Source organism: Oryzias melastigma, linkage group LG20, assembly GCF_002922805.2.
Source record: "Oryzias melastigma strain HK-1 linkage group LG20, ASM292280v2, whole genome shotgun sequence".
NCBI classification, from domain to species: Eukaryota; Metazoa; Chordata; class Actinopteri; order Beloniformes; family Adrianichthyidae; genus Oryzias; species Oryzias melastigma.
Genome location: NC_050531.1, coordinates 11,786,699 through 11,809,666, shown reverse-complemented (window position 1 = coordinate 11,809,666; position 22,968 = coordinate 11,786,699). Strand labels below are relative to the sequence as shown.

The 22,968-nt window shown below is 36.7% G+C and overlaps 2 protein-coding genes across 3 annotated transcripts; both read right to left on the bottom strand.

Annotated features, from left to right (window-relative positions):
- Positions 1-377: 377 nt before the first annotated feature.
- On the bottom strand, positions 378-8,455 carry slc51a (solute carrier family 51 subunit alpha). Its single transcript, XM_024280501.2, has 8 exons — positions 8,196-8,455; positions 6,362-6,513; positions 6,214-6,287; positions 5,864-6,022; positions 3,861-3,972; positions 2,033-2,179; positions 1,853-1,958; positions 378-1,725 (listed from the first exon to the last, which is right to left on the bottom strand). The coding sequence occupies exons 1-8, from the start codon at positions 8,269-8,271 to the stop codon at positions 1,577-1,579; spliced, it is 975 nt and encodes a 324-aa protein (XP_024136269.1). The 5' UTR covers positions 8,272-8,455; the 3' UTR covers positions 378-1,576.
- Positions 8,456-12,419: 3,964 nt separating this feature from the next.
- LOC112151201 (palmitoyltransferase ZDHHC20) lies at positions 12,420-22,286 on the bottom strand. 2 transcript variants are annotated; one of them, XM_024279946.2, is made up of 13 exons: positions 22,136-22,286; positions 20,327-20,353; positions 19,940-20,034; positions 19,748-19,868; positions 19,600-19,669; positions 19,467-19,499; positions 17,983-18,103; positions 17,591-17,626; positions 17,304-17,436; positions 17,087-17,213; positions 16,901-16,990; positions 15,194-15,375; positions 12,420-15,119 (listed from the first exon to the last, which is right to left on the bottom strand). In XM_024279946.2, exons 1-12 carry the CDS (start codon positions 22,251-22,253, stop codon positions 15,198-15,200), a joined length of 1,149 nt encoding a protein of 382 aa, XP_024135714.1. In that variant the 5' UTR covers positions 22,254-22,286; the 3' UTR covers positions 12,420-15,119; positions 15,194-15,197. The 2 variants fall into 2 exon arrangements, with proteins under 2 accessions (XP_024135714.1, XP_024135715.1); XM_024279947.2 differs by lacking the exon at positions 17,591-17,626.
- Positions 22,287-22,968: the final 682 nt, after the last annotated feature.

Below are 22,968 nucleotides of genomic sequence, written 5' to 3'. Positions count from 1 at the left end.
AATAGACATACATGTTTTATTCAGCAAAAAATAATAAGGTTAAACCAAATTTTGAGATTTTAAGTTCTAAATCCAGAAATGTTTTTTTAGGAGATAAAAGGCCACAACAAACAATTCAAAAAAGGCTAACACGGGCAGTTCTTAACTCAAAAACAAAGATTTTCATTCTTTTTTTCCTAAATACATGTTTTTATGATTAACAAATATCTTAACAGTTGATCTAGTTTTAAAATAACAATTAAAATCAGGTTTAAGCCAACACACCATCTGAAATTGGTTCAGATGTGAGATTAATTTAGGCTTAATTTAGTTCGAAATTCATAATATTTTGTTAAAAAAACTGTGTACTTAGAAAGTTATGTAAAAAAAGAGAAGAATAGAATATAAGTGTTTAATCGCTTATTCCACTGACTGAAACTGTATTAATTTTAATCGCATTGTGACTAAATACTTAACGCTTTCCCTTCCAGTTTAAGTTTTTGTTTATGTGGTTTACAAAAAAAAAAAAAAAAACAGACGAGACTATTAAAAATAATCTCTCTCGTGTTTCGAGACAGCTTAAAAGATACACAAGCACAGTAAGTGTTGAAAAAATTAATCAAAAAATGGATCTAAAAATGTCAGAAAGGCTCAGAGAAGGCAAAGTCTGGTACAAAAGTTGACAGCAAACCTCTAGGAATCAGTCCAAATTGCATCTGTTGAGGAACCAAAGCATCAATCAATCCAGAAACTGAAAATCAAATGTGTGATTTGAAGGCACACACACACACAAAAAAAACAAACCCCCAAGAATGTGTTCATAGAGAACAGAAAAACTCCAAATGTAAATACACTGAGAGAATGAGGTATTATGGGAAACAGGTGTTTGAGCAAAAAGCAACAAAACTCAAACCAGGTGGAGCCAAAATACACATTATAACAGAACACGAAATATGGAAAATCAAATGTCAAAAATGTAATTTGTAAAATTCCTAAACATTTTATAAAATGCATAACAAGTAAAACTTCATTTTGACATTTCTTTTTTCGGGCTGTTCTCAAAACACGTGATTTATATTTTACAGACTAAAGCTTTATTACTTGCTTTAAACACATGAACTTAATAAGAGCTGTGGCCATAAATCCTTAGATCCTGTTGAGCTTCAGTCTTCTAGCAGTGAGATAAATCAGTTCATTATGTCTGTATGTAATCAGCAGTGTTTTTTCAGTCTTCCTTCCTGCTTTCAGCTCGCTATAAATGATTAAATATGAACTTACAGTTTGTTGCTTGGGGAAAAAAAGTCCTGACTGATCCTGTTTTTAACTGATGTGCAGATGTGTGGACGAATCTGGACTGTTTCTTTCAAAAAGAACAAAAATAATCAACAGCTTTAGGTTTAAATGAGCTGCAAAATTTGAAAGGAGCTTTAAAAAAGCGACAAAACTATGCAGCGAAACACATCAGCTGTTGTGTGTGTTTTTGGTCAAAGACATAAATTGACACGAGTATCCTTTCTGTAACTTTGGACGCAGCTGTGTACATTTATACAAATTCAAGCAAACTTTTGTAGTAAAGTCAGAGCCTTTTGCTGAGTTTTCACGCAGAGTCCGCTATCACCACCATCTTTGTGTTCTCGTTGTCGTCTAGATCTTCTCTGGGCAAAGGGTCGTACTGCCTTCGGTACAGCATCCGCGTAACCAGAGTGATGATGAACATCTCCAGGATGATCAGCTGCTGGCTGAGCACTGCGGAGACAGACAGCAGGAAGTGAGACGAAAGGAGCGACCATCACTGCTGGACACATTTCTCCATCCACATGGAAGGACTTTGCAGATTCCCACAGATAAACACTGTTTGTTATGGTGGACTCACTGTATCCTCTGGCGACAGAAGAAAATGGCGGGGAGCAGGCGATGACTCCATTTATCGCTAAGATGTTGATGATAGCGGACTGCAGCTGGGTCAGGATCAGGATCAGCTAAAACACAAACAGGAACAAATGTTGTCATTTAAGTGTAAACTCTTTTCATCTTTTGCAGAGCTGGTTTGTACCTGGTACATGGCGTATTTGGGGATAATCTTAACTGTCAGCAGAGTGGTCCTGAGGTGCATAAATATGATGGACACGGGCCACAAAGCAATGATTGTCAAGACGCCCACCAACGGGTTAATCCACATCACTGCTCCGGTGATGCTCATCTGAAAAATACCAGGGACACAGAAATACACCACTGAAAATCAATTAATGTGATTAAAAAAAAAAACTCTCTGGAACTACTTATGTTTAGGTGTAACACTAAAAAGATTAGATGTGTTTATACTGAAAATAATTGGGATAAGATGTCCAAACAGGAGAATACTGGATGAGCGTGTTCAGTTTAAAGAAGATTAGAGAAAATATGTCAAGACTGAATATTTGATGTGATGAGATTAAATATATTTATGTGAAAAGATTTGTCAAAAGTGGAGAACGTGAGATGAGACATAGTAAGATTAAAGTTTGGAGAAATAATGTAAAAAGTGACTAATATGTGATAAGATTCAATATGTTAGATTAAAAAAAATGATTACATATGTCAAAATTGGAGAACATTCAAATTGAAGAAGATGAGAGATTGTGTCAAGACTGACTAATATTTGATTAAAACGTGATCAAACAAAATAAGACAATGTTCAGTTCAAAGAAGATAAGAGGAAATACAGTATGTGTCGGTTCAATAACATTTGATGAGATGACACAAGTTAAAATGAAAAACACGAGATTAGCTGTCCAAAGAAAGAGAAATTATGTCAAGACTGACTAACATTTATTAAGATTAAACTGCTAGACAAAAAAAAGAGATTAGAAATTTAAAAAACGGATAATATGAGATGAGACATGTTTGGGTCAAAGAAAATAAAAAGAAATTCAATAATGTTTTATAATGTGTTTTCACAAATTAGATTTGTCAAAATTCTACAACATATGTGATGCTGGGATAAAAAAAAAAGAGTAGAGGAGATATCAAGATTAAATAACATTAAGTAAGATGAGACATGTTTGAATTGAAGAAAGAATATGTCAAAATAGGAGAAAATGAAAGATGTGTTCATATCAAAGAAGAGAAGAGGAAATGTGTCAAGATTCAATGATGTTTAATAGGATATAACATGTTTAGATTTAAAAAATGTGATTAAATATATCAAAATAGGAGAATATGTGAACCTAGGATCAAAGAAGATGAGAGGAGACATGTCGAAAATGAGTAATATAAGACATTAAGGTGGAAAAGAAGATCAGATGAGATAAAAGAAAACTGAAGAAAATTAGAGGAGACATGTTGGAATCAAACAAGATTGGATGACAGGAGATGTAGGAAGATTATGTGAGGAGGAGAGAAGATGATCAGACAAAGAGATAAAATATAAGAAGATTAGTTAGACGTGTAGACGTTCAGGTGAGATTAAAGGAGATGAGGCTGACGATACTTTAAAAGGAAATTTTCAACAATATGGAACAAGATAATAACAAAAATTAGGTACATTCTAAAAGCAAAAACATAAAAAAGAAAAATTTAGACATAAAAAGTTAAAAGAAACGTTCTCAGAATCATGCGTTTGGGCATAAAAAATGGTGCAAATTATTCCAATTTATCTAAAAAATAATAATAATCTTTATTCAATTGAAAAAGAAAATTTGAAAAACTGTGCTGCAAATAATTAAACAAAAGCAACCCGACCTGCAGACACTGACAGCTGCTCTTTTGCTTATTCTAGATAACTGTAATTGGATGCAAAGGTATATTGATGCAAGAATAAACGCTTTTTATGATTCATTTATTAGTAAAAAGTTGACTTAATTAACAGTTTAAATATTTATTTTTCTGTGTCTACAACTCACGTCCGTCAGGACAAAGTTTCCGTTGGTGTGGAGGACAATGGAGAGAAGTGTGAAGACAACCTTCAGGAGGGCAAACTGGAAGGAGCCAAGTTTGAGGAGGAAGAGAGTCCGTCTGGAAGTGGACCAGAAAAAACAATTCATCTCCATTTTTAATTGCAAAAAACAGTTTCTAAATGCATTCACCAATGAACCCAGCTCCATTGTGGCATTTCCTGTTGTGCTGAACCTGGATGTAGATTCCAGGATGTTTTGAAAAGCTCAGAGGGACCCCGAGGAGAACTTTATGAGCTTCCAGACATGTTAAGATCTGAATGTAACTGTGAAGTCGGAACAAAGCTGACAATACGGCTTTCTTTAGAAGAGCTTTCTTTAAACAGATTATGCAACAAGGAGCAAGTCTGAGCTCGATGGTTTTTATTAATACTGTAAAATGATTCTTTTCAGGGTGTTTCTCTAAGTAAACAGCATCTGCTCGCCTTATAAAACCAGCTTGCACAGCTTCACACACCGTAATGTCACAGAATTTGACATGAAGTCATTAAAGAGAGAGTTTAAAACTGAAATCACAAATGTAAAAGATGAAAAGCAAACACAAAGCCAGACAGTCGGATCCTTCCGTAATGGTGACAAATATTGACAGTGCAATCAGTTTTTATTTAGCTAAAATGGGAGATGACTGAATAGTTTCTTCATGTCGCACCGCCCTGTAAGAGTTGAATGACCAGAGGTTTAGCTTGTGTTTGGAGTAAAGAGGCATGCCTCCTGCTGAAATCCAATAGTGCGGGAACAGACTCTGACTTTTTTTTTTTTCCAACAGGGAAAAAAAGTACAAAGTGTTCAGAATTTATTCTGTTTTTCCTGAAAGGCACTGATCAGCTTCGTAAAGGTTTGAGTGGGTTTAATTTAGAGTCAAGAGAGTCTCAAAATGAGCTGCTATTCCTATTGGTTACACTTATCTGTACATTATTTTATATAAAAAATCCATTCCAGCGCATTTCTTTTGTCTTTAAGAACAGTTTTGATATTTTTAGGTAATTTTTTGCTAATGTTTTTTAACCAAAAATAACTTTCCTTGGTTTATTTTATTCTTACTTTACTTTAAAAGGATCCAGTTATTCGTGTGAATAAAATATTTGAGTTCCTCTTAGCTTATGACAAAAAAATGATCATAAATAAAATGTTATTGAGCAAATCTAAGTAAGAATTTTCAATTTTTATGACTTTTAGAATAGTTTTTAGTTTGAATTAAGTTTATTCGGAATATTATCGTGAATTTTTTACTGTTTTTGAAGTGAATCACATAAAAAAATAACAAAGGAAAAACTTTTGGACCAGAATAAAAAACACTTTGATTGAAAGGATATGAGAAAATAAGTCATCACCTTTTATTCTAGTCATTTAGATCGTCTCAGATATTGTCAGAAATCCTTTTAATGCAGTGATGGAGTCAAAAGTTTGTGCAAACTAAATTAGGGATTCAATCATTTCTATTCAAGCCTGTTTCAATCGTTTGGTTTATAACCCTAGAGCACTATCGCCGGGTGATTTACATGATTTTTAATATGTTACATTTTTCTGAGAGTCCTGAGTCCCTGGGTAAAAACTCACGTGTCCAAGGAATGGGTGGACCAAAGGGAAAGTCTTCACTATCATTTTTTATTTTTTTTAGGATTTTTTTCTTCTGAAATTCCTAATTTTTCATTAACTTTCAAGAATGTTTTTAGGATCTTCTTATTTTTTTAATTTTCCGTTTTGTCATATAATCCACAGTGGAAAATAAAAAAATAGCTACTCTAATTTATCAAGTGTTGTCATATTTTGATCTATTTTTTATGATAAAATACTTTTTATTGTGTATATTATATTGGGTCAATGTTTTACTATAGTTTTGTTTATGCGTTTCCCTGGAAATAGTTCCTAATTACAGTTTTAGCTCTCAAATGTAAAAAAGAAAGACGTGCAGGTTGTGATTAATGCAGATGATGCGTCTGTGGGGAATTTACGGCGTGATGGCCACGTGTGGGAGGCAGGGGCAGCAGCAGCAGCACGGCCCGGTGCTAATCTTCAGCGTGTGCTTTCCCCTCCGCCGCAGGAAGGCCTGATCACCTCCGATCTCCTCCAGCATCATGATCAGGAACTTGAACACCACGATGGCGAAGTAGCTGCAGAGACAGAGCGAGCAGGAAATCCCCAAAAGCTGAGCATCAGGGTGAAGAAAGTGGATCCATACGCATTACACAACCACACAGCTGGTTCCCATCAAACCCTCTGAAATATATGCGATCGTCCGACCCAAAGAGCTCTATAAAAAAGGGAAAACCGACAGCAAAAGGACATGAAGGGAGACACCCACCAAGCTGAGGTCATGTCGGTATACATGGTGGACCTGGGGATCCACATCCCCAGACACGACATGGAGCAGATGATCTGAAGACACAAAAACATTCATTTCATAACCCAAAATCCTCTGTTCTCAGAAACTCTCTTGGTTCCGTCCTCACCGGCGCCGCTCCATTCACCCAGATGATCACACTCTTCTTATTGGCGGGCACTTTTTTATAGATGTATATACATTCCTCGAGGAAGACCAGCATGGAAACCGCGGCCATGAAAGTGAGGATGGCGTACAAGATGGTGCCGAAAAGATCCAGCTCTGAAATCAAAGAGGAGCATTTTAAGTGGAATCCAGATGTGGTTCCCCAGAAAGTGAAAGTAGAAAAAAATCCTTTGTTCTATTCATCTGAAGTTAATCAAGCTATGTTACTCATGTTTTTTTTATATTATTATCGTTTCAAACAGGATGAATCGAAATCAGAAAACACATTTTACAAGAAAGTTCAGAGAATATTTCTGTTTGTCATTCTTTATCACTGCACTGTTTCTTTTTCTCCCCTTAAAAGTTTTTGGAGTTTCCAGGATTGAAGATAAACGTTTCCAACTAAAGGCCTGCATGACGACAGGTGATCTGCTGATTCAAAGGAAGGAAAATGTGTCCCAACGCCGAACAAAGAATGGAAGGAAAAGCTGCAAATGGCTTCAACATGTTTCTCTCCTATACGACCTGCATCATTTACTCCCTGGTATTACAGCTCATTAATAGTTCATCAGAAAGAAGCAACCCACAACAAACATGTTTTGCTCTTTTTGGTGCCGTTTTCCTTTGAAATCCTCGGGGTGATCTTGTGTTGTTACTTGGAATGGTAAAAATGTCAGAAATTTAGACTTTTTAAACTGGTTTGGTTAAAAACAATAATAGATAAACCAATTAGTTGCTTCATATTCCAATTAAATGATTCATAAGTTACTTTAGTTTGAAACGGATTTATAAATTTACTTAAAAACACTTTTTTTCCCCAAATCAACTTTGAATCAAGACAGAAAGTTATATTTTACAATTAAGTCATTCATAAAAACTTAATTGAGTTACAAGTGGATTTTATGTTTAATAAAAACTATTTTTAAATAAATTATTATAACTCTAGAAGTATAAGTAGTGTTAATGACTTGATACAAGTAATCTATTTCTTTAAATATGTCCTTAAGATAGATCCCTTAGATAAAAGGAGTCCATTTAAGTAAACTACTTATCTACTCTAAGTATATTGAAAGAAAAGAAAAAAAATAGGGAAAAAAAGTGTACCAGAACTTGAAGTTTACTTATGCTTTAGTCTGAAATATATACTTCCTTACTTATACATGGTTTATAGTACACCTGCTTTACTTATACTCAAGTCTACCTAAAAGAATAAACTTCAAGTGTTTTTGTTAAGGAGTGCCATCAACATGTCTCTGCTCCAGCACACCTGAACCAACTCATCTCCTCATGGGGCAATCTGGTGTCATTTCCATCAGGCTTGTTGGAGCAAAGAAATCAAAGGAAGCAAGAAACAACTTTGAGTCACACTTAAAAGAAGAAGTTTTAGGATATTTAGGAGTATTTGGATACAAAAAAGTCTGATTTTTGATTTCCATGATACTCAAAAGCCAAAACTCAAAGAGTGCACAGTGAAATTAATGTATTTGATTGCTTTTTTCTGTGATGATTGGGTCAATAAATCAGAATAAAACGGAAAAAATCCCCCATAGATATGATAAACCAATTAATATGTAAATAAATGTTTTATGAATCTGTATGGATTTTTCATAAGAAAAAAAGTTACATAAACGTATAAACTTGTAAATGAACGGTAATTTTTAAACAGTCATTGAAGTGTCCAAAAGCAAAACCCACACCTAAACAAAATTCCAGAAGTGAAAACCAACTAGTGCGTAAAAGCGCCTTTTGATCGCTCCTGGCACGAGACATTTCGCCCCCCCATCCAACCCCCGACTCACCCCGGATGATGTCGATGGCCAGAGGGGGTTGCCCGGTGCAGTTCGGGTCAATTCCTCGGAAGGATCCGTTATCCATGCTGGATTTGGGGGATTCAGAAGCGTCAGCCTCGCAGTCCTCCGTGCGTAAAAGCCAGTCCTCTCCAAAAGAGACATCTCTCCCGTTGGCACCCCAAAACACTTGGAGGAGAGGCTGGACCCGCCTCCTCGCGCACTGATGTCACGGAGTGTGGGGAAATTAGAGGGGATAGGGAAGGGGTTTTTGTCCTGTCACGTCATCTTGGAAACAAAATACAAAAAAACAGAAACTAAACTTTGGTAACTTTCACCTCAAGCCGCTGTCAGAAACTTTTATTTTGGAGGGGGGCTCCTTTTTCTGTTTTTAGTTTGATGCTCTGTGCTGTCTCGTGTTGTAGTTAATGATCACACTCCCCACATGGTTCATTGAACAGGAGGCTCATTTTTTGTAAATTGTGCCCAAAGGGCATCTTTTCTCCACTTTCCTGCTAGTTTACTCAACTAAAGACAAACAGTTTTTTTCTGATTTTATAATTAAAACTAAAACAAGTCAGATTTGCTTTGTTTTTAACCATATTTGTTTCCCTGGAGAAGCAGCACTCACATTCACATGCCTCGTCTGGCTCCCGTGGCAACAGTTTTTTTCCCCTCCTCTTTTGTTGGTCTTTTGAATAAATTTTAAGAGCATTCAAGGCCCTGAATTGTTTTTTTTCTTGATGCAACAGGTACCATCAAATAATCAGTTAGGTTCTGGAAATCTTGTTGTTTCAGGCAAAGTTTGGCTGATGGAAGATGGAAGACATGAGATTGCATCTCTTTATCCTTGAGCTGCAGGCACAGGCCTGTCGAGGTGATGAATGAAGACATGACGGCCTTCAAAAGAGACGAAAACAAATTTGCGCCCTTCACCACACACAGGAGGGATGACACACTCATAGACTCACACATGAATACCTTTTTTTTTACCAAGAAATGCACTTGAACTGCACTTATCTTGTTGCTTAACAGTGCATGACCCATCTGTCTGAACAGCTTGGCTCATTTTGAACAGTCCCGATTCGTAATATTTCCGATCCAACTTGTCGTTTCGGAGAAAACTTTGATCTGAATTTGTTCTCTTGAGCGAGTTTGAGCAAGTTACTCCAACAAGATTCACTTAGAAGTTCAGAAAACAAAATTTAAAGTAAAAATATTAAAAAGGTTACATGACAAGCCTTTATGTTCTTGCTAAAATTCACACCCCACTGTCTGCACATATGGAGAGTTATGTCACTGTTCAGAATCACAGTTTAGTAAATAATTCCAAGTGTTTAAAAAAAAAAAGACTCCACGTGGAGTTTAGAACAATGTTCTAAAGGTGTACAAAAAGTAGAAAAGTCTTAGTAATTGTAGCTGAATTTTTAATAAAATGGATTCAGGGCAATTCTTAAACTGTAAGGTTATGATTTTTGCTCACTTAGTGTAAAGAAAAAGACAAGTTAGTGACTGGATACCATTCTACTTCCTAACCTGTCGTTTTTGTATTTGTCTGTCTTCACATAAAAAAAAAAAAAAATATTCTGACTAGTTCTGCAGCAAAAAAATGTTTCTCAGGACACACTGGAGTGACTAAATTTCTTGACTGGACTGGAAACATCTCGGCGTTCCCCCAGAGGAGGTGGTGGAAGTGACCAGGGCGAGCCAAGGTGGGATGGGAAGGAAGGATGGACTTTGTTTTGGTGTTTTTCCACTCAATTTTCCTTTATAAAACCCCTTTAAACTACTTTTGAATTACTTACTTGTTGGGCTACAATGATTTTATACAGTGGAGGTATAATACATATTTGCTGACGTTGCAAGTTTCCCAACTCAATAAGAAATAGTCTGTCATTCTGTAGTAGGGTCGTTTGAACAGTGAGACATAGAAAAATCAAGAAATTAACTTTAAATAATTTATATAAATGCTTTTCCTTAAACAAAACAAGTGTTTAGAATAACTTCAAAATCCTATAGAAAGCAACTCAGTATTTTAGTTTTAAAGAGTGGACCAAAAGTCTTTAAATATGCTCATCAACTACAAGAAAAGTAATCAAATATATATAGAAAAATTAACTAAATCAACTTTATGTAAAGAAAAATGGACCACCTCCCTTCATATGGAGCTAGATGTATTTAACAAGAGAATAAATTAAAGAATGTTAATTTTTTAATGAAGAACTAAATAGAAGAATGCATACAAATGATTCATGACAATGGATTAATGAATAAACAAACTATCTTTATTCTGTTTTTGTACATTGTTTATTCATAAATATTTGCATAAATGTGTTTCATGTCCATTCATGGGATGTTGGAACATCATCTTGATTGTTAAGAGGTTTATAAGTTTTGTTTATACAAATAAACGTAAAATAAAAAGTAAGAAAAAGTCAATTTTTTGATTTTCTATAATTAACTTAGTGAAATAACCTCTTATTTATTATCTGTTGTTTATAATATAGCTATACTTTGATAATTTTTCCTTTGTGGGATCAATAAAGTTTTATATTATTCTCTATCTAACCTGTGATATCAGGAAGTGATTACTTACTTCCTCCACATGGTGCACAGATGCTAACAATTTAAATGGATTACTTGGATGAGAGTTTTCATTTTAGTTTTTATGTTCCTCTTACAAAACCTGCAAAGAAAAAAAAGTATTTTAATGTTAAATCCCTAATTGACAAATTGTATTTGGTTGTTGCCACTTTTGAGAGCACAAATCCCAATAAAAGCGAAATAACTTCTCATTTATTCACACTTTTTTTTGTTTTAGTCAGTGTTTCTTTGGAAAAAGCTCCTTTTTCATGAGTGCAAATCGAAGCGGGCTAAAGTGGGAGACGTTTACAGTCGGTCGGAAAAGTCAAGGGCCTGCGTGTCACACAGATAGCGCAGGTCGATGAACAACTGGACTCCTGAATGTAAGTTCACAGCGATTGTTGACAGAGGAGTGAAGAGAGTGATGTTTACTGTTCATGATGGCTGACAGGACAAGGATTCGCACACATACAGTCTGGACCACGACACTGTCCCTGCAGGACTTTATCTAATCCACAAGCAAATACAGCCTCTCACTCATTCCACAGAACTGCTCTTTGAAGGTAGATCCATGATTTTTAAACACCTGTAAACTGATTTGAACTTTTTTTTATCTACTCCTCACATCTGCATGTATTTTCCCATGTATCCTATGATGTGAAATGATAGTTATATTGCAGCTTATGAACAAAACTTGAAGGAGAACAGTCCAATTTTTAGCCGTCTTTTCTACCTCCAGTTTATGCAGGTTTTTGCTGAACGACAGTCGGCTGGAATCCATCAGACACTTGCAAAATCAGTCAGAAAAAGGGGAAGACAGATGTCACATCTGCACTGAAACTCCAAAGAGCTCACAGAACAAGCTCACCTTTGATATATGGGAAGGCAGCACTTTCATCTTCCCAGCTTTTAAACATTAAAGATGAGAAAAACTGTGAAAGCTAAAACCCCTTTTTACAACTTTATTAGATTCAGAGTTCAGAAAATAAAGTGTGGGATGAATAACTTTGACAAAGACAAAAGAGAGAGTTTTTTTTCTTGAATTTTCACATTCCTTGATAATTTTGGGGGGTTTAAAGCCACATAAAATGTTTTTCTGCAGATACTATACCATCATCTGTTCCATGGAGAAGAGAAGGGTACTTAATAATCAGGTCTACACAGTTTGAAACAGTTCATCTCAACAAATGTATGAGCCGTTTCCCTGCCGTCCAGATCCGTCCGAGATAAAAACAGTCACTCAACTGTGGCTAAGAATGAAGTTTTTTTAATTTCCCCCTAAATATTTATAACCCCAGAACCTACATTTTGTAAATTTTAAATAAATCTATCAAAGATCTGTCATTATCTAATCTATTGATAATCTATCAAGCTATCAAAAAGCTATAACGTAATTTATTGTAATTTGGTGAAATTTTTTTAGTAATCATACTTAAAAGGAATAAAATAAAGCAGATATAGTTGTAAAAAATGAAAAAAATAATTGCAAGTTTTTAAAAGGCTGAAAAAAAAGTTGCACTTCCAGTTTGTGTCAGCAGGTGGAGCTGTTAAATTGGACAGTTTATTAGCAGTTCTTTTTGCATTAAATTTCACAAGCTGCAGCTCCAGAAAGGCATGCTGGGAAATGTAGGCACCAAAGAAGGAACCAAACAATTCAAATTAAACAGGTAGTTAAAAAACACATTTATTGTTATTTATACGTTAACTGTGTACAGACATGTACTTCATTCACAAAATATCAACAATGAAATTAATTAGACAAGAAAAATATATGCCAAGTTTCTTACATTAATCAATATATACATAAAGGTTGGAAAATAAGACACTTAAAAAAAAAGGAACCAAAACGTAGCGACAAGCAGGTCAGCCTGAAGAAAAAAGTAACGTTAGACTGAGATTTTTCAATCCTTCTGTTTTCACAGGAGTTTTTATGGCTTGTTAGGTTTATGCAGACCAGAGAAAAGCTAACAGAGACAGGACACCGCTCCTCATGTTCAGGTGGTTGAGAGACAAAAACTGCCCCCGTGGTAGCAAATGTTTGAACAGTGCCATGCTTTGGAGCAAGTTCTGGACAGAACCGTGAAAAAGCGTTTCCATTGCTCCCTCATTTTTGATTTTTGTTTGAGTTTAATCTATTAAGATGCTTTTAGACTTCTAATATGTTGAGCTAAAATAATAAATCATGATTGTGGGGCGACAAAACAACAAGTTGGGCCAAAGGGTGCATTAAGAAAAAGGTTCTTTGCCAAATACAGATCAGCAAAAAAGAAAAAAGAATTTTTAAATTAAAAAAAATGTAGCTACTGTAGAGACTTTGGAACACAATACAGACCAAAAACTGCAGAAAAACATTAACAATGATTACATAAAAAAAAAAAATAATAATAATTTTTAGAATCAAAAATGGAGGTACAACTTCAGCTTTTTCACCGCCCCGTGTGTGAACACACAAATGTCCTTACATCACAGAGCCGTTTCACTCAAGAAGACAGTGTTACAAAAGCAGCACGGTCACTGAAGCATTACAAAAGACACACGCCTGACCCAGAGAACCACCGTCCAACAACCACAGATCCAGCATTTATAGCCATGGCCCAAAGTCCTAAGGTGGTACAAAACTTGACCTTTCAAAATAAAACGCTTTCATGCGAGGTGAAGTCCTCCAGATCTTAAACTTGAATAATGTTCAGTTAATTTAAAATGCTACTCTGAGATTTAAGCACAGTGTAATAATACAGTAACAAAATGATGATGCTTTGTAAAACAATTAAAAACGCTTGAGGAAAGTTATAAAGTATAAAGAACTTTTTCAAAACACCTTTTTATTTTTTCATTTTAAACCCCTAAATCTAACGCTTTTAAAGACCCGACTGTGTTTTAACACACTTGTTTCTCTGACTTAACTCATGATACACAATAGAAAACAGCTGTAAACATACACAACAACCCCGGAGTCTGGTGAGATCGGATGCCCCAAACCAGCTTTGGAAAATGAGAAGGGTTGGTTTCATTCCTGAAGAAAAGTGTTTCTGTGATAAAAAATAAAAGAATCCTTTGAAAGATTTTGGCTGACACTGATTCACATTCTAGACTTTTGACATCGATACGAGACGGTTCACCACTGAGCTGAGGCTCTTTTCAACAAGTCACTATTGGACCTGGCTCCAGTTATACAGACAGAGAATGGAGAGGCCACTCTTTACAGCTGATCAGAAATACGGAAAATTACGACAGTGATGCTCTTGTGGAAACCAATACCAGATGGATGCAAAATTGGAAAAAAATAAAATTGAGCTTACAATGTCTCCACCTACTGGTCAGCACTGGTACTACATAGACATCATAATCCGAAACAAGAACTCATTTCCTGTGTAAATTATTGCACCACAGCAACGGCTGAATACAATTTGGTTACAATGACACTGACTGGTGAGTTTTTGTTTTTATAAATAAAGCTAGGAGGCTGTACACACTTCAGGTCCTGATGACCTCCTGACTTTCAAGCCCTTTTTTGGCAGAGTGTTGGTAAAAGCTCAAGCACTTGGCAATAAAAAAACGTTTTTGAAGTTAAACAGTACTTTCTAAGCAACATGATTAAAAATCTGCTATTTATAAAGAAAACAAATGTTTATAAAGTATTTTTAAACTGTGATATGATAATGAATTTTCAGCAAAGTCAGTCATACCATAAAGTTTTGTTTTGGAAAAAAAAGAGAACATCCTTAAAAAGCAGCACTTTTTTTGATGGACACTGGAAAACAACAAAGTGCAAATGTGTCATCTTGTGCTCTGATATCCAGACCCCCTCCATACACAAAATCCTGCTTATGACAGACAGTCCTTGATTTGGCGGAACCCGCCCCCCATTTCATGAGGTGCAACAACAGACCATTAGATAAAAGTAAGACACACTGAACGGCCTCATGGCTAAAGTGATTCACCTTCCGCCTTTCTAAGGACTTGAAAGTAAACCCAACACACACACGTATGTATTGCAGCTTGTCGTCTGTAAAATAACTCCTGGCGAGCTCAGAGGGGGGAGTTTTTGGCACAAAAGGTTTAAAATGGAGAGAACCTCGAGGACTAGAAGATACCTCCCCCTCGTCACTTCGTGCAAGAAACAGCAAATGTTGAACTAGCGGGGGAGTTTCTGTCTTGCATCACATTTCCTTATATAGTTAAGTGCTTGTAGGGTTGAGGAAAACCATAAAAATGAGTAAGTTGCCATGAGCCAGTGGACTTCAGGTCCATAATTCCTGTGAGGGAGATGCAGGTGCACTACCAAAGCGTTGCCATGGAGATGAACTTCACTGCTGGGTTGCTTAAGGCATCGTATTAAATGAGGAGTGGCTCCTGTTGCAGGGAGAAACGGAGGGTAAATTTTCCACAGCTGTGCGTTCAAGGGTTTGTTTAGTTAGGGGATTTACCTGGTTAGGACTCGCTGTCCATGGAGATTGTACAGGTCTCTGCTGTGAGGCCGAACGAGGCGTGATCGCTCGATTCCAGAGCGCCGTCAGCCAGGAAATCTTCCATGTTGCTGCCTCGCTGCTCGTCGCTCAGCAGGTGGTTCTGAGAGTCGCCGAACGGACCGGCGGGGACATCAACCGTGCTGCAGAGCACACGACAGCCCAGCTTCAGAAGGATACTGTGTTCTGACACATGTGCAGCCATTTCCTTTTTGTTTAACACAGAAGATGTCACAAGCGACACCGAAATGACACACACTAGTCAACCGATCAACATAAATCAGCTGAAAAGCAGCTTTTCATGTCAGTTTTTCATCACTTTGAGACAGATTACAAATGTAAAGTGTATAACAGCACAAAGCTGTTTTTCTCTGGAACAGAATCGGTTGTAATGACATTAACCTCTCCAAACCCAAGCTAATATCTGAGCTAGCCCTCAACACATGTATTCACGGAGCTCCAATGAAGCAGAATTAACTACTGTGGAAATACATTGTGACATAATGTGATGTCCGGGAATGTGGACGCCATGTCCTAAGAGGTTAATTGTGTAAACGGTTAAAAAGTCTAAAGAAAGTTAAAGGGTTAAATGTTTCAGACTGAAATAATTTCAAACAAACACAAAACTCTGATGGTAAATGTAGACATTTTTAGGAAAAAACATCCTTCAAAATAAAATAACTGAGTTTCAATCTCATCCTTGTTCCATCAAACCCATTTCCAAACCAAGACATGACTTAAACAAGATCTGCCTGACAACTGGAACAAATGAAAAGACCCTCAACAGCTAAACACCAATCTGTTTGGGAACAAATAGAAGATAATTACTGGGGTCTATCCATCTGGAAAAGATTATAAAAAGCATTTCTGAAGGTTTGGGACTCCAGTAAAACCACAGTGAAGCCATTATCCACTAATGGAGAAAACATGGCTCAGCGGTGAGCCCCCCCTCTCATCAGGAATGGCTGTCCAAAGTTACCCCAAAAATCTATGGAGGTCACAGAAGAGCCCACATCAACATCCGAACAACTGCAGGCCCCACTCATTAAATTCAGGGATTTAATGGGTCCGACATCAAACTACGGCTAAGCAAAAATACAAAAAACTCATCTCAGTTTGATCAGAATGATCGTTAAGATTTGAATCGCTTATCCATCCAGTATTCTTATCAATACTTTTCTGTGTAAAAACAAGGAGGGAGAAGGCAAAGAAGAACAATAACAGTGGAAATAAAAATTCCCAATGTTGTATTTTAATTAATTTTTACATTGTATGTCTGGTAATTTATCATTATTGAGGCACAATATATCAATCCTATATCAAAATTTCCTCCACATATCTTTAAAAAACATTTTAGTCACATGCTTCACATGTACTGCTAGCATACACACCTGTTGAAACTATAGCGGCGCTGCACGTCTCACTTGGATTGTCAAACGCTGCGCTCTGCTAGAATCTGGTGTATTTTAGCGCGGCGTTTGGACAGGATACTGGCCTTACAGCCACGTTTTTGTTACATCTGAGACAATGCGCGCTGTCTGCACCATTTTTGGAAAAATAGAGCAGCAGCTCTAATTGATAAACACTTTCATCTAAAAACTATTCGGTGTGGGTTTTTTTTTTAATCTCAATTTGCTTTTAAAACAAGTGTTTACATGAAGAACTCACCTTTTGTTGGGCTCTTGGTGCAGCGTCACAGCGGCTTGCTCTGCATCAGCGTTGACCAGTCTGGTGGGGAACGTCAGACCATCTCCCTGACTGCATGGAAGAGAAAGAAAACCAGATATGAGGTTATTCCACTAGGAATGAGACCTGAAAAGTCTGTTCTGTGAGATTCTTTTTTCGTGCCATCACCTGGTAAAGATGGGCAGCAGCCAGTACTTCTTCTGGTCTCCAAAGACTTGAGCGATGTTCTTCCGGAAACCCAAAGAGAAGCCGTTTTTATCAGAGCCCGATCTAAAAACTGGAGCTCTGAACGCCTCTGCCAGATGCCACAAAAAGAAAAATGATTCAATTGTCACAAACCAGCATGTTTTACATCCTCCTTAAATGAGGGGAAATGTGTTCTTACCTATGGTGGATCTGTTTTTGCCTACCAGCCACAGGTGGTAGCTGAAGAGGGACAAAATACTGATGCAGAACATGGCCGCCACAAAAAAAAGAAACAAGACGTGGAATTTGGCGTGAGTGTCCTGCAGCTCATTCTGGAGAGGAGACAGGAGGAGACGACAGCCGTCAATAACCCGTTTGACAGGACATTTACAGCAACGGGGGGAGAAATGAGAGGAGGAGCGAGAGGAGTGAACCGAGTCACTGCATGCACACCGCCATAAAGGCTTGGGAGGAGGGAGGGGTTACCTTTGGACAGTTCTCTGCCGATTTCCTCCGGCAAAGCTTTAGTACAAACAGAAACGAGACTGGTTAGCCACACCAGGAGAAAAACAGGCGGCAAGGCGAGGGGGAGGAGTTGGGGAAACAAACAAGAAAACAGTCTGGAAGAAGTTTAGAGAGAACAAAGGAGGAGAAATGAGAGGAGGTGTGTACCAGTGCATGAGTGGTGCAAGTGATGGAGAAGAGAAGGATCAGAGAACAATGATCCAGTATGTGATAGAGGAGAAACAGAGGGGTCAGGAGGTGAAGGGTTAGAGAGGACAGGGCAGACAGAGGAGCAGCACAGGAGGAGAGAGGGCAGCACCACGCACAGACGACTTCAGCCAATCCTCAAACAGAGAGGCTGAGCGTTCACTCACCGTCCAGAACTTGATGAAATACTGCAGAACTGTGGCGGCGATGAACAAACAGTACACCAGCGAGTAAGCCAGGAACAGGATGAAGAACTTGTAGTTGGAGAAGCCAACACAGTTGTTCACCCTGGAGACAAGAAATCACTTTAGATTTGATTATGCTTTAATAAGAAACCTTTTGGAATCAAAAAACAAAATCTATAAAAGGATCAGAGTATAAATGTAACAAATATTCAACATATTTCAAGACGTTTTTATGAAGAAAAACTGAAATGATTTTTCCCAACATATTATAAATTCATAAGCATGTATTCTAAAAGAAAGAAGTGTGGAAATTATAGTGGTCCCCGCCTTTTGACCGAGTTTTTAATTGCAATTTTTTTTTTTTTTTTTTTTTTACTGTAAATTGTGTTCTGTGTCCTGATTGGATGTACACAAATATCAATCAATTTCCTCCATTGATTTCTGTTATGATATATAGTGCCCCGGATTTTAAAAGCAATTCAGACACATGCTCACTACTTTTATTTTTTTATAAATGTAAATATGACCTCACCAAATTCACAAAGTGAAAATCTACTCAACACAAAAAAATTTTAACGTCTATTTATGAATCCGTTGTGTTCTGGCGATTAAAATGTGGATAGTGTATTTGAAAAAAAAAACAATACTTAAACACTTTTCTTTGCAAAAATTGTTTAAATGCAATGCATTGTGGGTTATATTCACTAATGCCGTGAGCATCAACGCACACTGGTTTTCACAAAGACTTCTGGGAAATTTCTACGGCACTCAATTTTATAATTGTACATTCGGACAGCACTAAAAAAAAAAAAACTGTAAAGTGAGTAGAGAAGAAATTCGGATACAACGTTGACTGAATATGTGAATTAGACTGTGTGACCCCGCCCATTCTGAACAGGAGGCAGCTGCTGGCTCCAAGAAGTCAAAAATCTATTGAATCAGTTTGTTTCTATTGAGGAATAAACTATAACTATATTTATCAGAATCATTATTTGTGTTCTGCAACCTTTCATTAAACATGTTCTTGATATTCTTAATATCTTTTTTTGTAGAACAAGTTATAAACTGACCAATCAGTATGTGATCTCACGTTCAATATATGACAGATGCTCTCTTTAAGTGAAAGAGGCGTGGCCTTAAAACAAGCTCACTTCTGAGTGGCGAGATAGAAACTCAAACCAATCACTGAGTACTAGAGACGTCTGGCCCCAACATGGCAGCGTCCATATTGTGGAAAAACAATGCTTGAATTCATTAATTTGGTTGGAGCTGATTTTCTATGGGTGACATCACTCCACCAGTCCAGGTCTCATATACAGTCAAACCCAGATTCTTATTTTAATTCTTAAAAATAAATAAATAAAATTGACTACTTCTCAGATTTGCATTGGGGGTTAATTTTAGAACGCGACTGATAAATGATGGTCGACTGTATAAACTTATCAGTAAAGACAAATCTCACTCACCAGGGGCAATGGTGGTCCATCTTCAGCACACACCTGCCATCGACAAGGAAAAGGTCGTTTTGAAATTTCCGCATGTATGGAAAACTTTTGATTAAATAAAAGAGCAGATATCAACGGCAGCGCTGCCACTTACGTATCGCAAGCAGAGCAGTGATGACAGCGGTCTGGTTTGATGACTTGACAGCGGTCACAGTATCGGATCCCTGGATCAACACAATGCTTTGTCATGACGGAGAGGAATGCAACCCGTTAGCCTGAATGCGGTTGCCATGCAGACATACCTCCGGTTCCGGTGCGCGTGTACAGAGGCAGGTTAGACGCCACTCTCCACAGAATCTCCTGCTGAGACTCTGGTCTCGCCTCCTTCTCGTAGCACTCCTTTTCCGCCTTCGGAAGGCAAAACTGGAATGGAAATGACACATTTTTAGAACACCAATCAGCAAATCAGAACTGGAGTTTTAGCAAAGTGGTACCTCTTTGGAGGGGTTGGCAGGTTTGGTGAAGATGGTTTTCCAGTAGGACCACACAAACATGATGAAGGAGAGGTGGAAGAAAATCAAGTAGAAAACTAGAGGAGGGAAGAGAACACAAAGTATATGATTCACTCCGACACTGAAGTCTGCCAGCTGAGCTGCATGGAGGGAAAGCATATGTGCAAAATGAAGGAGACTAATGCTGATTGAAGAGACGGACTTCAGTAGAGCGAGCCTCAGCACTATGACAAGAAGCCGTTTGTGTAGCAGCCCTTTAAGCCAAATCTACAGGACTCATTTCAAAAGCTAGATGACGCCAAGAAGAAGCTCCACGGCAACATACAATTTCAAAGAAATATTTAGAACATTTTCTCTTGGGGTACTTACTCTGTTCTGCTATACTGGGAATTGTGACTGCAAAAAAGGAAGAAGATAAGATTTTATTAGAAGGAAACAGTATTTTGCAAAAGCATAAAGAAGATATATAGAATATATTTATTCAAAGATTTGAAGGAAACATTGTTTTGGCTCCGTTTTTGAAAGATTGCACTACGAGAAAGAAAAAGGGAGCTGTGAATAATCATAATTTTTCCAAAAATTAAAAAATGTTAAGGATGTTTTTCCCCCCAAGTAAAAGCTGGAGCCTAAAGTAAATAATTTTGAGGGAGAAAAACATTATAACAAACCATTGGAATTATTTGTGGGTAAAAATTGTAAAGAACTAATTCTTAATATAAAAAAACACACACAGGAAAGAAATGGGATGTGTTGTCAAGCTGAAAAAAGACAGTAAACTATCACTTTACATATTGAAAGAAAAAACAAAGCACAAAATGAAAAAATGATTGTTTTCGAGGTAGAGTGTGTAAACTAAAATACTTGTCATTTTTTATGGAAAACAAAGCACACATTTTTTTTTCAGACAAAACCAGTCGAGAAGAAACATTTGTTTTTAAGGGGAAAATTTTGGTTGTAAGCAGTAAAATGTTGTATGAATACAGGACATTTTTTTCAAAAATAAAGGCAAATAAAAAAATGCTTTTAGCAGGTAAAAATAGTAAAGTGCAAATACTATTTCTTTAAGAAAAAACAAAGCATATGCAAACGAAAAAGAAAAAAGTTCAATTTTTTTAAAGTTAAAATGAAACAGTAAAAATACTTTACATTTAAGAAAATGCAAAACATACTTGTTTTTTTAATTGGTAAAATAGATGTACAAATGCATACTCTCTCTCTCTCTCTCTCTCTCTCTCTCTCTCTTTTAAAGAAAAAAGCCAACCCTACACAAACACATAAAGAAATAAATATGTTTTTTCCTACTCATTTTAAAGGAAAGAGCCAAAGGGGAAAAAATTATATAATTTTTAAAAGATAAAAAATGGTAAAGTAAAATACGCACCACTTCTTTTTAAGCTTTTAAAAGGTAAGAATTGCTTTTTTTACTGTCAAAACATTAGTACAAATACTCTCCATTTTTTAATGGTAAAAGCCAAATTACAAAAAAGAAAAATATGAGTGTGAGGTGGTAAAGAATCCAGATAAAAAGTAAAGTTATACTTTTACTGTGACTGATTATTTCTGTGGGATATGGATGCGTGTTGGATTTTTTTAATTCAATTTTTAACTACTATTTTTCTTATGTAAAGCACTTTGAGGTGCTCTTTGGCAGGAACAGTGTTATATAAATAAGTTTAGTTTGAATTTTGAAAATATAAGTCTTTTTTAAATTAAAAACAGTAAAGTACTTTTTCCTTTTAACTATTTCAAAGGGGTAAATTAAAGAGCGCGCTCACTCAAACCCAGTAACTAATGGTAAGCTAATTACTAGCTATCCCAGTCTAGTTAGAAGCGAAGCATGTTTGCGGTCAGCCCTTCAAATTCCGTTTAGCTGGCGATTTTCTTTCTCACTTCAGACTCCATTCAGCCCCAAAACACAAAGACAGAAGCGGCACGAAAAGCAGCGAAAGCTCAAGTTTTCCACCTCTAAGAAAAATCACATTTCCCAAGGAAGTTAGATAAGACGAGGCCAATGTAATATCTGAAACTAGACGCGGACTGTTTCCTTTTTATAATGATACTGCGCTCATCTCATTCACTTCCTGATGGCAACAGCGGCAGCTGTTGGACGGTCCAGTCAAAACACCGGCGTTCAGACGCTTTCAAGGCGGCAACAGCAGAAACTAGCGGGCTACTTACATATACAAAGCTCCACCACGTACGCGTAATAGGACCAGCAGACGACAAGGGCGATAAAAACCACGGGAATCCATGCTAAACCCCGTTGACAGCATCTCAGTACGTGCGTGGGCGCCATCTTTCTCCCTCTGCTGGGGGAACAGGGCGTGGCTACACGTGACGTCTGCTGAGTGGCGTTTTTACGATGTTAAACATCTGTCGTCCAGGGGCGTCTCCAAAAAATGTATACAGGTGGGGTGGGGCCTTTCAAGAACTGGGGCACCAAATCTTGAACTATTCTTCTGGTTAACCCACCTAAACCTTTGTGATTATAAAATAACTAGAATGTCAACACTTACTTATATTTAAGAAATATAATCACAAAAACACAATATTTTTAAAAAATGTAAGCAAAAGTTGTATGCTTGAGCTGTTTCAACAATGTAGCCAAATAAAACTAATAAAACTATAGTAACTGTAAAAAAAGTGGGAAATTCAACCTATAAATGATATTTGAATTAAAGGCATTGTTTTGATTTACAAAAGAGGTTATAATAATTCAGAACTTTGTACGTTAATAAAACAATTGCAGTGGTCAAGAATGTTTGGTACATTTAAGTATACACATTTATATTTGTACAGCTTACTTTTAAAAAATTAATTGAACTATAATAATAATAAGCAGAGGCTCTCTTTTTAAGGTTGCTTCCAATTGTAATTAAAACTTATAAACACGTTTATTCAACTGGATGTAAAGATTAACTGTAAGTTCTATTTCTTTCCCTGAACTTCAAATTAAATCATCCAAACAGCAAAGACTAAACCTTTATTTAAATAAATGTTGCACACAACAA

Excerpts from the sequence above, each read along its gene's own strand:
- LOC112151201 (XM_024279946.2), bottom strand. The coding sequence starts at position 22,253 with ATGGCGCCCACGCACGTACTGAGATGCTGTCAACGGGGTTTAGCATGG. Across the intron at positions 19,670-19,747 it reads CACGCGCACCGGAACCGGAG|GGATCCGATACTGTGACCGC; the intron begins GTATGTCTGCAT and ends GTGTTGATCCAG. Across the intron at positions 17,627-17,982 it reads ATTTCATCAAGTTCTGGACG|CTTTGCCGGAGGAAATCGGC; the intron begins GTGAGTGAACGC and ends TTTGTACTAAAG.
- slc51a (XM_024280501.2), bottom strand. The coding sequence starts at position 8,271 with ATGGATAACGGATCCTTCCGAGGAATTGACCCGAACTGCACCGGGCAA. Across the intron at positions 6,288-6,361 it reads GGGTGAATGGAGCGGCGCCG|ATCATCTGCTCCATGTCGTG; the intron begins GTGAGGACGGAA and ends TTGTGTCTTCAG. Across the intron at positions 6,023-6,213 it reads ACCGACATGACCTCAGCTTG|CTACTTCGCCATCGTGGTGT; the intron begins GTGGGTGTCTCC and ends CTGTCTCTGCAG.